Source organism: Coccomyxa subellipsoidea (assembly GCF_000258705.1).
Source record: "Coccomyxa subellipsoidea C-169, whole genome shotgun sequence".
NCBI classification, from domain to species: Eukaryota; Viridiplantae; Chlorophyta; class Trebouxiophyceae; family Coccomyxaceae; genus Coccomyxa; species Coccomyxa subellipsoidea.
Window position 1 is genome coordinate 2,846,374 of NW_005178042.1, and position 15,653 is coordinate 2,862,026.

The window sequence follows — 15,653 nt, forward strand, 5'->3', positions numbered from 1 at the left end:
GGTGATCCGAACGCAAATGCATGTAATAAAAGAAAACTATTACATCTGTCAGATTCTGCAGACGGCAGCTACTGACATACACGTATAGACATGTGAGCCTACCCCTCCAAGTTCCATTTGCAAACAGCAACAGTCTCTTTTACATTCAAAGCCACAGCTTTGCAATCTATAGATATCCATGTTGCCTTGAGCAGGGGCCTTAACCCACCGAGTGGCCAACAGGCGCTCTGCATGTAAGCACATGCACCATACCCCAACGACTCAGCACAATTCTTGACCCCATCCAAGAATCGCCTGCTTTAGTACAGCTGTCCTATTCATCGCATTGACATGAATATAAATATTGGAAATACCTTTGCTCAGCAGATGCAGGCAAATTCAATACCTACGAGGGCTGACGCCGACAGTGATCAAATGAAGAAATAATAAAAGTAGGGTCCCAAAGTGGCCTTCAAATGCAGACTTCATGCCGGGACAAATTTCAGGGGTAGAAACTCCCATGTCAGTGTTGGTTAGCTCTAATACACCACTTGAAATGGCACGGCCTGGGAAGCCACATAGGGGGCCTTCACGGCGGCATGCAACCTTTACTTGTCATACTTCACACCTCATCATAAATTTGTGTAAAGGCACTTGAAGGAAAATAGACTTGCGCATTTTAGTTTTTTAGTCATTGTGTTGCCAGTGGCAGCTGGGCTCAGGCTTCCACAGCATCCATCTTCTTCACTCTAGCTGACAGGGTCGCCAGCTCAGACTCCAGGCTGGCGATCTGCACATGCGCACACCACAACTATTTTCAGGGACGCGGTGTGTATCTATTGAGCACGTGTTATATGGTGCACCTGCACCCGAAGATCTTATGGAGGTCTCATCATGCACCATGTGCCACACAGCTGATGTCATTCTGCTCCATGCTTATGATTGCCGCAATAAAGTATTCACTCCCCGATGCATGCAACTGGCTCTTGGGCAGGTCACAGTACTGCTTAAGTGGCTGGGTGGCCCGTAGACTCAGCCAGGACTGTCCTCGGCTTTGCATGTACTGTGATAGCCCTATGGTGCTCCACTTAGGATATTTCTGGGGCCTTAGGGCCCAAGGACAAATGCAACTGAAGATGAGCCGCACGTTGGCATTTGCTAGATTAGATCTAGTTTTTTATCCTTCATTGATCTGTTTCCTGCTATTTCGAGTTCCCCGGCCCTTGTTTCTGCAGTTCTATTTGGTCTCGGGGAGGCCATATCCTGGCGCCCTGTCACTGGCAAGCACCTCCCCAGTATTGGGCGGACTAACCACAGCAAGAACGAGGGATTGAAGTTTTAGTAAGATGAAAGGGCTTGCCTTGTTGTTGAGGGAGCCGCCCTTGCCGTTCTCCACGGCCTTGTAGGCGTTGCCGTTCTTGGCGGATGACTCATAGTCGCCATAAGCATCCTCCAGGCCCGGGTAGGCCGAGCCGCCGTGGTGACTCGCGTCGGGGCCATCCTGCAGGGGGCGTTCCCACACTCAGCACCACCAAAATACCTTCTTCTCAACACTACATCAGGTCCGTATTACCAAACAAGTTTCCTAAAGTTTTGATGTCACGCTGGGCACTGACTCTGATAATTAGCTCAAATTTGGCTGGAAGTAATGTGATGTGACTGACTGGCGGATACTACAGGGGGTGCGAGGATGCTGCTCTTCAGAGCATCGTTCTGTGTGCACTTGTCTTTGGGCGTTGCGCCCAGGCTCTCAATATGACGGCCCAGCACCCGACATGCTGTTGAGCATCAAAAAAACTTGAAAGAACTGCCGCACTGGAGGGAGACAAATCTCAGAGCTCGAGGCAGAGTATGCTGCCAAGGCTGCTGCCTTTTCTTGGGGATTCAGAGACCTTCAGAGTTTCACACCTAACAAGCTGGAAGCAGACAACAGGTTAGGGGGCGTACCTCCTCGTCCTGGGGGCTCAGGCGCAGCAGGCCGGCGAGCTTGAGGATGTAGAAGAAGGGGACCATCATGCCCAGGGTCCAGCCAGCAATAAGCAGGACCCATATCAGGTTGGCCGCCAGCACAGTGCCATTGTCTCCCATGAAGCATCCCCAGTGGCGCTGGCTGCCGTCCGGCAGGAGACCTGCGCTCAAAGTTAGAACAAATAAGTAGATAAACAGGGGATGTGATATTTCACGCTCTATGCCCACTCACATTGGGATACAAGTCTGGCCAACGGAGACATGTAGAGCAACATGAACAGTAAGTTTCCCTGTCAACCCAGGACAGCACATGTTTTGTCATTCTTAGCATGGACGCAAACACGGCTGAGACTGATTTTGAAATAGGATACCGCGAACCAGCGGTGCGAGTGACATGCATGGCAGGAGCGAGGTGACATAAGGGATGAGAGCTCACCATAGAGCTCGGTCACCAGGTCCTTCTCAGCGAAGAGGGCGTAGAAGATTACACCAGCAGCACCACCGACGCCGTGAACCTGCAAGGGCAATAAGCTGCTCAGAAGGGGTGCAGACAAAAACGTGTGCAGAAGGGGCACAGCTGCCCCTTCCCTCACATGGCCTAGCGGTTATTATTATTTTTTATACTCACCCAAAATCCTGAATATAGGCTAAGCAGAAGGCATCACACATCTGAAGTTTTGCTCTAGATACGCGCAATACAAGTGTCTCTGCATCCGCAGCCGTGCAGGTGTGGAAGTTGGGGCAGAGCGCAAAGTTGCCTGGATCATGCTTGCTGCGTCTGTGTATCGGCAATGGATGAGAAATATGTTCATTGTCACGGAGTGTGAGCGCCAAGCAGGGAAGAAGGGCTGCCACCCGAGTTCATGCAATGTGACAAACAAGAAAACACCGGCCCAGGAGCACCATTGATCATAGTGCCTGCAAGCAGTCCAAGTGGACCCTTTGGAACTCGCAAGGCGCACCACTGCACCTTGCTCCTGGCAGGAAAAGCATGTAATACTAATAACAGTAGTAAAAACATGGTGATAGTGATTCGCACCACAAAGGCGTCAACTGGGTCGTCAATCTTCATGACGTGGAGCGTGAAGAGGGAGGAAGGCAGGTACATGAGACCGCCAACTATGCCACCGACGGCTGAGGCCCAGGGAGCGAACGTTGCACAGCCGCTGGTGATCACAATCGTCCCCATCAGGGACCCGTTGCCGGCTGAGAACAAGTCCCTGCACCACAGCCACATCAGTCATTGGACAATGACTTTGTGAGGACCAGTAATATCTCTGGATCCTGGATTGCAGCTCAATCCCATATCCTGCGGCATGCAAGACAGGGACACACAGGACAAGCCTCGCTTTCCTTTGCATAGCAGCCACGCGTTGAGTTGTCAGACATAGTACATGATCAAATGTACTGTGTCAGGCCTCTTCTGGTGCAGGTGTGGGCAAGGCTGAATCTGAAGCCGTGCCCACACACAGACCCAAAATACCGCCAAAAAATTATGCATGCATCCAAAATGCCATGCACTTGAAACTCATTGCAAGAAACTGCAGGTAGGTGTGTTGCAGACTGGCGGCAGTTGTCAGCCGACTCACCAGACGGCGTGGCCGGTGGTGTACTTGGAGTATGCCAGGTAGACAAGTACAGAGGTGATTCCACCGAAGCAGAGGCCCATTGTGGTGCTGATTGTGCAGCGAGCCACCACCTGATCACATCCAGTTCTTACATCAGTCACACAGAGCGCGCAGAATTTTGTGCGATCACAGCAGTAGCCTCGAATGAGGCTCCAGAGCACGCAACATTGCCGAGATTTACAGCAGTAGCGTCAAATGAGAGTGGTACACACATAAACCTTGCATCAAATTTAATACATTACTAGATCTCTTTTCTTCATTGATCCTTGAGGTTGTTCTCACTCTTAATCCCCAAGCCAGAAAGCCTACGTTTCTATTTGATCTGGGCAGGGTACAACCCAATGGACCCCCGCAGCGTTGGGCTATGTAGTACTGAGCGGACTAATGAGATGTCCAGTGGCAGGGGGGATAGGTGATGTGATCTCACCCCGCTAAAGCTGGTGCCATCCACAGCGATGATCTGAGCCATGGTGCCAGAGTTGAAGCAGAAGAAGCCCAGCGCCAGCAGCAGGTATCCTGTTGCAGAAGAACACACCAGATTCAACTTCAAACTCAAATCATGGTCCATCCTGTAACGCGCTGAGCAGCGTTTTCTCTGCATTCTTCTCTTGAGAGTACTAGCGCTCAGCTCAAGTGCATTGCTGCATGGCTTATCTCCACCACAACTGAGATCGACAGGCAGGTGAATGCTTGCAGATGACTCACATGCAGCAGCACATCCAAGGAACGGGCACATCCTATACACCCTAGATAGATCCCATGCGATAGACAAGGACATGCAGGAGATCAGCTGGTCCGCACCCAGCTTGGAAGGCTGGAAACGCGCATAGCACTAACAGAACAACTACTTTCTACCAGAGCAAAAGCTTATAATCAACAAGGATGTGGGTCTAGGTGCGCACCGATGGTGTAGTAGACAGCGTTGTGGCCGTGGATGGGCTGCGGCTTTCCAGTGGTCGGGTTGAAGCGGCCAAGGCGCGGGCCGGCAACCCACGCGCCTGCCAGCCCGGCAACGCCCCCCATCATGTGCACAGCACCTGTCGGGCACACATGCATCCTTCAGCACTGCACGATACAATCACACAAGCACACCACAGTTAGACATCCCTGTGCATGCATCCCTCAGCGCCAAAATGACCCTTGCAGAGCTTTTTATCTTCCTCTCACTTACAAAGATGCTTGCAAATTCTTGCTGCACCTCCATGTGCACAGCACTCATTGCACACCCCCATACATGCATCCTGAGCATCCTGATCACCACTGCACCCATTTCAACACTTTGATAGGGTGCGCAAGCAAATCCTAAGTGCCCTCATCGCCACCGCCCTTTTTCCCATTTGGCAGATAATTGTTGCACCTCCACCACTTGAAAGCATGCAGCTGTGGCTGGTCTGGAGGTAAAGTCGAACTTCAAAGTTTGTGGGCCGAACTCCTGGCACACCTAAGCCCTCCCATACTTGCACCCTCTCTGCAAAATTTTATTCCTTCTGGCTGGGACCAGCATATGACAATCACAAGAACAAATTCCTCCAAGAGTCAGCCTGGCAGGGCCTGAATCCTGTGCACGATGGCTTTTGTCAGAGAGCGCGCAGGAAGATGAGTCACCTGAGCCGACGGTATCATAGACGCCGGAGCCTAAGAGGAGGGGGCCGAGGCTGGCCAGCCTGGTGGGGGATGCAAAGCCAGAGGCAGTCCAGCACCAGTGGGACAGCACTGCACAGCACACAGAATCAAATCAGCGCTTCAGCAGTCGCCTGTACCTGTCTTTAATTAAAATTCGTAAATACAAGTGGATTTTTTCACGTGTTCTAGTCCTAAGGACCAGGTACGTCAAGCAACATCTGTATTATTGCTTTCCACTCTTCTCGGATGCAGTACCTACTTTTACCAATATGTACCATGGGGCTTCTAGCTTTCAGATTTTTCGTGTGCCATAGAGTTTAGTTCCCCTCAGTTCTAGAAAAACTGACTCGGAAGCCAGGACAAGTGCATGTACAGCAAGGCTCAATGCATGGCAACACCGGGCTGTTGGACATCTTGAAAGCTCTTTTTGAAGGCAGGCGGATGACACCAGTTCTGTGTGTTTCTGTGAGATCAGTGTTTGGGGACGAAGATAGCAGCCACGGAAACAATCTTGATTTGCTGTGCGCAGGCATTGCGAGGATTACTCACCGGGGTAGACCCAGGCGCAGATGAAGAAGGCGTAGAAGGCGTAGGCTATGAACTGGATTCGCTCTGCAATGGCTCCGGACACAATCGTGGCTGTGGAAATGGCAAACTGCACACCACAGACACATGCCAGCCGTCAGCGCACTCGTGATCAACGCATGTGTGACATTGCAACGATTCTGACATGGAACAAGGGATCTTTCAAGGTTTAACCAAACTTGCAAGAGCAGCATTGATGCACAAGAGCCGATTGGATAGGGTCTCCTTCAAGGACGGTCGAAGTTGCAAGAGCTGCAGTGATGAGCAAGGGCAGATCGAGCAAGGTCTCTTTGGAGATTTGGCAACGTTGCAAGAGCGGCACTGGTGCACAAGGACACATGCAGCATAGTATCTGTCAAGATGGCAGGTTGCATGCAAGTGCACGAGGGGCACTCGCAAGCACAAGGGAGGAAAACTGCCATAGCAGGGAGGGGAACACTTACCACATACTGGAAGTAGAATGTGTGAAAGGAGGTTGAGGGAGTGCCGGCCATGGCAAACTGCTCTGTGCCGATGAATGGGTTGCCCACACTCGAGCACACAGCGTCAGCATCGCACTCCTGCTTGTCTCCATAAGCAAAGGCCCATCCCAGCAGGTAGTAAGCAACGCCCCCAAACATCACATCCATCACGTTCTTGATGCACACCGACTTGGCGCTCTTGGCGCGCACCGAGCCGGCAGTGAGCTGCAAGCCGGACACAGAAACCTTGTCAGAGAAGAGTCCAAACACGAAGGACGTAGCGGGTGTTTGCTGGCCACACATTCTTGAAACAGGTCATGTTATTCAGAGGGTTGCAGAAATAGGAGGAAGAAAGGTGTCTCACCATGGCAAAGCCAAGCTGCATGATGAAGACGAAGTATCCATCAGCTGCACAGCACACCAGAGTGAGTTTCAGCAGATGTGAGCCAAGCTGGACATCTGGAATGGTGGTCAAGCTGCATATTGCCGACGGGGTCATGGTTGGGAGGACTCACTCAGCACGAAAGCAGCGTTGATGTTGGGAATCCAGCCGAAAGTCTCGTCCTGGATGCTCTTTGTGACGGTCGTGGTGAACTCCTCGGATGTCAAGAAATCTGTCGCGTTGAACGCCATGATGACGAATGACCTTTGCAAGCAAACCAAACGGAATATCAAGCGATTTTGTCCAATTCCAGTGAGATCACTCAATGCCTGGGCTAATAGCGCTGCGTGGGCGTGGTGTGATCGCCCTGATGCCGCCCTGACCCAACTCGGGTAAGTTGTGCCACTGCACGCGTACATTCAGCAAACTGACAGCTGATCAGCCTCCTTGATAAGGATTTACAGCACATTGCATCACTAGATGATAGGATTAGCCTGCAAGTTCCAGCCTAAGTTGACGCACATGGTAGGGCTTTCTGCACCGATGCTGAGCAAGTTTTTACTCAACGAGCCACTGTAACACCTACCAGAAATACTGGATATATCTTTGCTTGCCACTATCAACAAGCAATAAGTGATAGCCTGTCGAGTGCCGAGCTTGAGCAAACCTGGCTGAAGAGGCCGCCGCAACCTGTCGCTAGGTCAGAGTCACAACTTGACGCTTGTGCCGCCGAAAGTCTCGTACAAACCACGTCACACAACTGCAAGGTGCGACCCAATGAATTGAAGGATAGCAGGATGGGTTGCGCAGGAAGGAACACTTTGACGGTTCATGTGATAATCATGTGGGCCACATGGGCCAGTGGCACATACGTCAATGGCAAGGGTATGCAGGAAGGGTTCACCCTTTGATGGGATCACTAACAGGGGATCTGATCATCAACAGCTGGGGACTTCACCCCTCGTGCTTTTGCGAGGTAGACAAACATGCATTTTGGTACAATATTGTGTGACCATACATTGCTGTGACCGCCCACCAACATGATCACAGCCTGACAGCTGCATGGCATCGATGAAGAAGTTCTAAGATCTCTAGAGAATCAGGCCTGTCATATTTGTGGCTGTTACGACATCTCGAAACAGCCACAGATGATCTTGTTGAACGTTGAACGCACTGCGCACCATGCCATGATGGCATGGATGCAATTTCGAAGCCCTCTGAGTGCATCTGCGGCTAAGATCTGAACGCACAACCGTGCGACACTGGCACCCGGTGGGCCACTGGCATACTTTATTGTCAATCTGTCTGGGAGAAACACTAGAAAACACTCCACTGTGTGGGAAGCACTTTCCACTAAGAGGCCATGTCCTCTGCTGCGTCATCCTGGTCCCACCAGGACACCACTCCAAGCCCATCCTCATCGATTGCGCCGACAACCTGCGCAGCACAAGTGCTTCTTCACGCCACACATTCTTACCTCCTCTTTCAATCTTGTCCTCCCAAACTCGCCAAGCACTGTGGGTTTGGGACGGAGCCCGCGTTCTTCTCTATTAAGTGTGCCAGGTGCATAAAAATCCAAAAATGGCGGCTGCTGAATTTGCTTCACACGTCCTTCGCAGTCCCCACACGCTCGAGTCTTCCCTGAAGACCCTGTCTAAGAGGCCTCCATACAGCTGCTCCTAGGCCAAGGGTGTCCTGCGCTTCCAGGTACATTGCAAAACAGCCCTTTCTGATTCATCTGGCGCTCGCACTGCCTTTCATTTCTGCATCACTTTTTTCCAATGACCCCAAGCAGAGAGTGACAAGACTGACCTGCATGGGTGCGAATGGGTTGGCGGCGGTGCCGAGCATGTCGCCGCCGGGCTCGGAAGCGCTGCGCAGCTGCAGCGCGTTTGGCGCCTGCCGGAACTTGACGCCCTTCACTCGCAGCCGGATTGCGTCCTCCATCTCCAGCCACATCGGCTGATCCTCAAACTTCCAAAACCACAGCCCCTCCGCCTGCATTGGGCATTTGTCAATATTTGACATTGGGCATGCATATATACTTGACCATGTGCACTAACGGGTGAGACTGTCAAAGATTTCAATGCCCCAGCCCCCTCAGACCGTCCATGGCGCAGATCATCCAGAGTGGGGGGCACCCAGGGAGCTCTGACCTGACATCTATAAATGTGCTTAGTGTTTATCTTGCATGCAGCATTAGTAGATCACTGATTCCTGCATCGTCTGCAAGCCTTGCATGGACTGATTGTCTCACGCACTTGCACTGAGCATGTTGATGTCAATGGGGGAATGGTGCTAAGCTGATGGATGTGATTGGAAAGCAAAGGATGTTGTGGGCAGGAAAGAACCTCATCAAAGAATGATGGCGCTGGGAGAGCATGCTCCGGAACGAAGATATCCTCGAAGAAATCCAGGCTCAGGTGCAACCCAGTCCTGAGATCACAATGTATCACACAGGAGTTAGAAACCTGCACGTCAAGGGTCTAGCAGCTTTCCAAATCGCTGGCCCAATGACTCTGGTGCAGCTATTGCTCAAGCACAGGACTGTGCAGAGGTTCTGCGGGCGCACTTGTCACATTTGGTGAGTCGGCCGACCAGGACTTCGCCTATGAATGGCCGGAACACCACCAATCTGAATTTCACAGTGTAGTGGGCTGCCCCCTCACTGGCGTATATTGACCCCCCTTGAATGTCAAGGATGTCGTAAATCGTGACCACCAGGCCAAGGTCACTCACGACCTGCACACACAAAATTTCGTCTCGCGGATAATTGATCAGACAAGCAGAATACTTTGGATGCAGGTAGGCAGCATGGCGCAGATGGAAGTTGCAAGAATCCATGCCAACCTTGTCCAGATACAACTGTTCGATCACGGCTGTTACAGCGTCAACAGTGGGTCGACCTAGATCGGCTGGCTCTATTCGGACTTTATCTTCAAGTTCAGACAGGATGAACATGTATCATCAAGAAAATCAAGTACCTTCAGCCAATCAATGTCCAGTGCAGCAACCCCCAACAAATCTGTAATGAAGTAATTTAGTACAAATGCAGATTTTATGAGCTCTGCAGCATCGCTTCCATTCGGCTGTCACAAACTCTCCAGTTACTTACCAGGAACGCCTCCGAACACGGTGTCCACCGCTTCCCGATGACTTCTTCTCCTCAACACCAGTTCTCAGTTGATATCTTCTTTGATCGGAAGGATTATCTATTATTTAAAGAAGTGGTGAACATCATCACTTTATTTCGCAATATTGCATTTTCCGGATAAGTGAAAGACTGCCGCGATCGTCAGCGGTTGCCCAATGAATTCAAGACTGTAATATTGCAGGGTGCACTGCCATTCTTCCATATGGAAGTTCCAAAAATAATACCATTGCCACGCGAATGGCAACTATTGCCCGGAACCTATGAGCTCCCACAGAGTATTAACGTAGGCTTCAAAGGCGAAGGAGCTGAGGACGTGGCCCTCTATTTATCAGGTGGGCTAGTTATCTTGGAAACCTCCATAGTGTAATTTTGGTTCCTACATGCAGAGATCAGTCGTGCCTGGCACCATTACGACGTCCCATGCTTGGCTTGTAAGCTCGACCTGATTACGACCAGATCAAGCTGTGGGGCACCGCTACTTGCAGTTTATAACACGTCCATCACCTTTTGTTGCAACTAAATAATACATTGAAGCGCCTCACCCACTGACAAAGTTCGACGACACATCCCAGAATACTTGGATGCGATCGTGGCATCAGTGGAGTTGAAGCAAGTGGACAACCCAGACAGCAGCCTCCCAGATCTGCCCATCCTCCTGTCCGTGGAGAGCGAAGGGGTGACATCCCTGGAAGGCTTGCCACATGTTGAAGAGGCCTACAACCTACAGATCACAGACATGGGAATTGCGATCAGGGCTTCTGCTGCTCACGGCCTCTTCAATGGGGTCATAAGCCTCCTGCAGCTGCTGCCACCCTGCGCACCCATGAACGATGACATCAGACTGGAGTGCATGGAGGCACGCCTCTCCTCTGACAGCTTCGAGCCCCAACATGCGTTTTAAAACTTTCCACTTTAGCCTGCGCCGTCACATGTGGCTGACCTGGCACTCGATGGTGGCAGGTGGTTGACGCACCGAGGTTCGATTGGCGAGGCGTGCTGCTGGACGTGGGCAGACACTTCTTCCCAGTCCCCTTCATTCTGAAGATCTTGGACGTCTGCGCTCTCTACAAAATGAATCGCTTCCACTGGCACTTGACAGAGGATCAGGTGAACCCTCGTCCCAGATGTGGCATCCAAATTTTGGTATATCCATATGCAAATATGTAAGGTTGGGCAACAATGATTTTGTAGATTGGGTTTGCAACGTGCAAGCGTAGAGACTTCATCCTTGATAAGAATGTTTCATGAATGCTGGCTGCAGGGGTGGAGATTAGAGATAAAAATGTACCCAAAGCTGACAGAGTTTGGTGCATGGAGAGGGAAGGATGAGGCAAACATGTACGGTGGCTTCTACACACAGGAAGAGGTGCGCAGCACCGGAAATTCACCTGTTCCCCGCAACCTTTACCATCAAGTGATTTGCTGGAAAAGCCCTGCTTTCTGTAATGTCACTTTTGCTAAAAAGTGTATGGACTGGTGGATTCTAGGTGAGGGAAGTGGTGGCTTATGCGACGCGGCGATTCATCACAGTTGTGCCAGAGATCGAGCTGCCAGGCCACTGTGGCGCTGCCCTCGCTTGCTACCCACATCTGGCCTGTGAGCACTTCTCCTCTTTCCTTACTTCATCTAGCATGGATTGTGCTTCAAGATGACATAAGGACATGAGGGCTTGCACCACATGAAGTGCAGATCAAGTGCTGTGAAGGTGCTCAGGCAGGGTGTGTCCCGCAGGTACTGGTGACGTCGCAGCAGTGCCGAGGCAATGGGGTGTGCATGAAGACGTGTACTGTGCGGTGTGTTCCTTCTATTATTATCCTCTACATACATATCCTAACCGTCATTTTGAGGATTGGGCAATGGTCTAACAGCAGTGTTACTGATGTGTTGCTTGCCAGGGGAAGGAGAGCACATTCACCTTCCTGGAGGATGTCCTCAACGAGGTTCTGGAACTGTTCCCCAGCGAGTTCATCCACATAGGCGGCGACGAGGTGGGTAGTTTTTTCAATTTTTAATTCCCAGTGTCAATCTTGGAACACCCAATCCACCTGTTATTTGCAGCTCTTGCTGTGCCCTTGTGGGGTGACAGCCATGTCTTTGCATCCCTGTCTTCCATGTCATGCTTGTCCTCCAGGTGTCCTTCATGTGTTCTTGTTGGAATTCCGTGGTTGCGACTATTGTCGACATGCTGAATTGTGGGACGCAGTGCCCCAAAACAAGGTGGCGGGCATGCGAGGCGTGCCAGAGGCAGCTGCGCGAGGCGGACCTAGAGGACGAGTACGCGCTGCAGTCCTGGTTCGTGGGCCGCATCAACAAGTTCCTGCGTTCCAAGGGGCGCCAGCTCATCGGCTGGGATGAAATCCTGGAGGGGGGGCTCTCCCCGGGCGCCATCGTCATGTCTTGGCGGGTGCGCGCTATGCATGCAAGTGATCCCTACTCACACCTCTTTACAGCCCCTCTGTGCATTGCCGGGGGACTGCCGGCAGTGGCATGTCCTGGTGGGTGTGTCATGGTCCCTGAATGTCTCTTATGATGATCCCTTTTGAATTGCCGGGGAGCTGCTTTTGCCATGTCACGACGTCTTGGTGGGCGCGCGATGCACCTCAGCGCTCCCTGACCACCTCTTTTGGTGATCAGCCCGTTTTGTACGGCTTTGGAGCTGCTTTTTTCATCGTGTGGTACGCCAAGCGCCCTACGCTCTTGTGTCAGCCCCCTTTTGACCTGCTGCGGGGCTGTTTTAAGAGAGGCGTAGCTGCATGGTCTGCCGAGTCCCTGCCTGTGTTACCGTGATGCCAGGCTGTGTCATGTCGCTACATGTGGGGAGTCCATCAAGCCAGTATGCAAGATGAGTCTGTGCTGCGACAGGGAGTGAGTGGGGGCGTGAAGGCAGCCAAGGCTGGCCATGAGGTCATCATGTCCCCAACCAGCCACTGCTACTTTGACTACCGACAGTCGCTCAAGTATGGCCGCACATCACACACATTATTCCCTCTAAACAATAAAGTCACACGAGTTGGACACGCCATCCTTGCCTGCACGCGCAGCTAACAATTGAAATACCTTTAGTTCTTGCAGATGGACTTCTGTGTGTGTCTGATGCCTGTTTTAAGTGGAGCTGGTTTGCAGGTATGACGAGCCTGGTGCCTGGTATGCAATGCTGCCGCTGGAGATGGTCTACTCCTTTGACCCGGTGCCCCCGCCGCCGCCGGAGCAGGAGCTCATACAGGAGCACACGCACGACTTCGAGGACGCTGATGCGTCTGCCTCAGACAGGTGCTTTCACAGCCTGTTTCACTGCTCTCTTTTCAGCAAATGAGGTATCTTACAATCTAGTATTTAAGCAGGTATCTTCATGTCAACAGAAAATTGGGCAAGCTCGCCAAGGCCTGCCAGGTGCCACGACTGATGGGCGCACTCGCGAAGAGCTTGGAGGAACACAGGCAAACCATGCCTTCACTATTAAGATGCTTGAAGCACTGTGATCACGATGCTTCAGCTGTTGTGTGTGCAGGAACGGCATTGAGGAGGGGCCTGCAGATGGGCCGAGCTCGCGGGAAGAGGATGAGGATAAATTTGTGGGTCCGGTGCCTCCGCCGCCCGCCACACCGCCCCAGGACTCCGACTCCCTTGACATCGATGTGGGCCTGGACAGTGCCTCCACCGGCATCCAACCCATGTCTGTCAGCGGGCCAGGTAAGTTTGCCTCTCCAACCTGCTCCTGCAGCTCTCTATATACATGAATCGCTTGATCATGGCAGGGATACATCATGCAGGGTGCATTGTACCCTCCTCATCAACAGAAGGATACCAAAAACCAACTTGCATCCCCATTGTTGAAGGATCCTTCTGCTATGACCCTGGAAGGTTCTCTGAAGACGCTCCAGGGGTTTGTGCGGAGGGCCTCACTCTGATCCGGTCGTGGGCTAGAAACCATGACGAAGTCATGCATTGCAGTGAAAGAGGTGCTGGGTCCGAGTGCTGGGTGTTGGGTGCGCAGGGAGCCCGGTCAGGGCATGCGAGGATGATGAGGAAGCAGACATTGAGGAGGACAATGCCCTGGAGGAAGGCAGTGTGGCGCACTTGAACAGCAGAAGAGGTCCGGCACCCTACTTTCTACATGAGGAATCAATTCATTTGATTTCATGTATTTTGATTGGCCACCTGTGCCAGTAGTAATGCTACTTGTTCGTCCTGACTCTCCGGGAATTTATTTTTCATTACACGGTTGTTCCAGCACTCAGGGCTAGGTCTGTTGCAGCAACCTCTCAATAATCCAAGGCAATGCACCAACATCGACTTTTTCCTTCTGATGCGCACAGATGGCGCGATTGGGGAGTGCCCTGAGGAGTATCTGGCGGCCATGGATGAGAACGGCGGCATCGAGGATGCTGGCCGGCAGGGCAGCGCCCCCGTGCTGGTGGGCCTCCCTGTGCGCCCGCAGTGCCCCTGGACGCTTGATCCTGAGTATGCTGTCAACATCAAGGGCGGCCAGGTGTGACCTTTGAACGCTCCCACTGACCCCGTGAATTGGCTGCCTTACCCTCTGGGCGCTGCAATTTGAATTTTCTAGACGAGAATCCCAGTTCCTGCACCATTGCTTCTGCTGCCATTGGAGTCCTGTTTGTTGCACACACTGCATTGAAGCCGCGAAGCTGCCCCCTCTCCCTGGATGCCACTTGCTTTGTCTTTTATGTTTTACATCCTCCCCTGGCGTCACATTGATCTAGAAAACTACAAAGCTCATTGCAGCTCCTTCCAGGAAGCCCATTTCCAACATCATCCACATCCTTGAAAGTGTTGCACGCCTGAGGCAGCACTGCACGTGCAGGCAAACGTGTGGACGGAGTACATCTCCGACGAGGCAACGGTGGAGTACATGCTGCTGCCGCGGCTGACGGCGCTGGCCGAGGCCGTCTGGTCGCCCCCAGAGTCACGCGACTGGGGCAGCTACCTGCACCGGCTCAAGGCGCACCTGCCGCTCCTGGACGCGCGCTCCTTCAACTACCGCCCGCTCGGCTGATCAGCGCTGTGCAGGCTCCTCCATTTGAGCAGCCGTACCTCTTGATTCGCTGTTCGCTTGGCTGATGCTGCACCGGGGTGCTTCTCCATTTGAGCAGCCGCACCCCTTCATTTACTGCCCACTCGGCCGATGCTGCACCGTGCATGATGGTAGATCATGGACCTGGTGCACTGATTTGGCACAGTGAAAAATCGAGCTGTTTGAACAGCAGACGCACCCCTTGAGCTACTGCCCGCTTGGCTGATGCTGCACTGGGTAGCTTGCGCTGTTGAGCTGGCGGCACGCTGCTTGGCTTGAAGTGGGAGAGAGGGAGAGCAGCCGGCTAGCTGCATGGCTTGGACTGGGAGAGAGGCGCAGCAGTGACACTCAAGAATGTGTTGGACGGGTAGCCATAGCCAAGGAGTAAGCCTTGCTGCAGCCTTTGCATTCTGCATTTTTGTGACCTGGCTTCTGCAACAGGTAGACACAACATTTCTTGCACTGATCAGACTTTTCTAGGTGGACAGATGCCGTCAGTGGGGCATCGAATCAGCCATTAATCCCATATTTATATTTTGGGGCAGCCCGGTTTCAAGGCAAGGGGCTCAAAGAGTTGCCTTGCAACAGGGTCACAGAAGAAAGAAAGCTACTTCAAGCAATTGGCAGTCTCGACCTAGAGAGTTGTGATGCCAATGCTATTGCTTAAGAGCTTGAAGCCTAGTGGGGTGGAGCATTTGGAGTGAGGCTGTCTAGTATTGCAGAGCTCATATTGTAGATTCTTATTGATGGAAGCCATGCGTGGCAAAGAATTCATTATCATCACCAGAGACTACTTTTGGTAGTCAGCATCCAAGAGCATTGTTAGGCTCATGTGTTG

The 15,653-nt window shown here is 52.2% G+C and overlaps 3 protein-coding genes across 3 annotated transcripts; 1 reads left to right on the forward strand and 2 right to left on the reverse strand.

Moving 5' to 3' along the window:
* Positions 1 to 22: 22 nt before the first annotated feature.
* On the reverse strand, positions 23 to 7,453 carry COCSUDRAFT_52218 (Rh-like protein/ammonium transporter). Its single transcript, XM_005652090.1, has 14 exons — positions 7,294 to 7,453; positions 6,760 to 6,890; positions 6,609 to 6,652; positions 6,227 to 6,469; positions 5,748 to 5,853; positions 5,181 to 5,288; positions 4,478 to 4,612; positions 4,003 to 4,091; positions 3,537 to 3,646; positions 2,987 to 3,167; positions 2,384 to 2,462; positions 1,927 to 2,108; positions 1,340 to 1,480; positions 23 to 769 (listed from the first exon to the last, which is right to left on the reverse strand). The coding sequence occupies exons 2-14, from the start codon at positions 6,875 to 6,877 to the stop codon at positions 698 to 700; spliced, it is 1,608 nt and encodes a 535-aa protein (XP_005652147.1). The 5' UTR covers positions 6,878 to 6,890; positions 7,294 to 7,453; the 3' UTR covers positions 23 to 697.
* A 526-nt stretch (positions 7,454 to 7,979) lies between these two features.
* Positions 7,980 to 9,587, reverse strand: COCSUDRAFT_34898 (DNA-directed RNA polymerase II, 19 kDa polypeptide; the record flags this gene model as incomplete). The annotated part of the gene is made up of 5 exons (XM_005652091.1): positions 7,980 to 8,063; positions 8,439 to 8,624; positions 8,978 to 9,062; positions 9,199 to 9,368; positions 9,477 to 9,587. 5 exons carry the CDS (start codon positions 9,585 to 9,587, stop codon positions 7,980 to 7,982), a joined length of 636 nt encoding a protein of 211 aa, XP_005652148.1.
* A 1,264-nt stretch (positions 9,588 to 10,851) lies between these two features.
* COCSUDRAFT_39226 (glycoside hydrolase) lies at positions 10,852 to 14,797 on the forward strand (the record flags this gene model as incomplete). The annotated part of the gene is made up of 12 exons (XM_005652092.1): positions 10,852 to 10,887; positions 11,042 to 11,146; positions 11,268 to 11,376; positions 11,512 to 11,573; positions 11,676 to 11,768; positions 11,984 to 12,184; positions 12,643 to 12,737; positions 12,904 to 13,050; positions 13,289 to 13,470; positions 13,775 to 13,873; positions 14,097 to 14,269; positions 14,606 to 14,797. The coding sequence occupies 12 exons, from the start codon at positions 10,852 to 10,854 to the stop codon at positions 14,795 to 14,797; spliced, it is 1,494 nt and encodes a 497-aa protein (XP_005652149.1).
* Between the last annotated feature and the right edge of the window lie 856 nt (positions 14,798 to 15,653).

What these genes read in the sequence shown, in the direction of transcription:
- COCSUDRAFT_52218 (XM_005652090.1), bottom strand. Translation starts at nt 6,877, where the DNA reads ATGGCGTTCAACGCGACAGATTTCTTGACATCCGAGGAGTTCACCACG. An exon ending in CTGCGCCTGGGTCTACCCCG is followed by an intron (nt 5,289 to 5,747) that starts GTGAGTAATCCT and finishes TGTGCTGTGCAG; the next exon opens with TGCTGTCCCACTGGTGCTGG. An exon ending in GCGGCTCCCTCAACAACAAG is followed by an intron (nt 770 to 1,339) that starts GCAAGCCCTTTC and finishes GCGCATGTGCAG; the next exon opens with ATCGCCAGCCTGGAGTCTGA.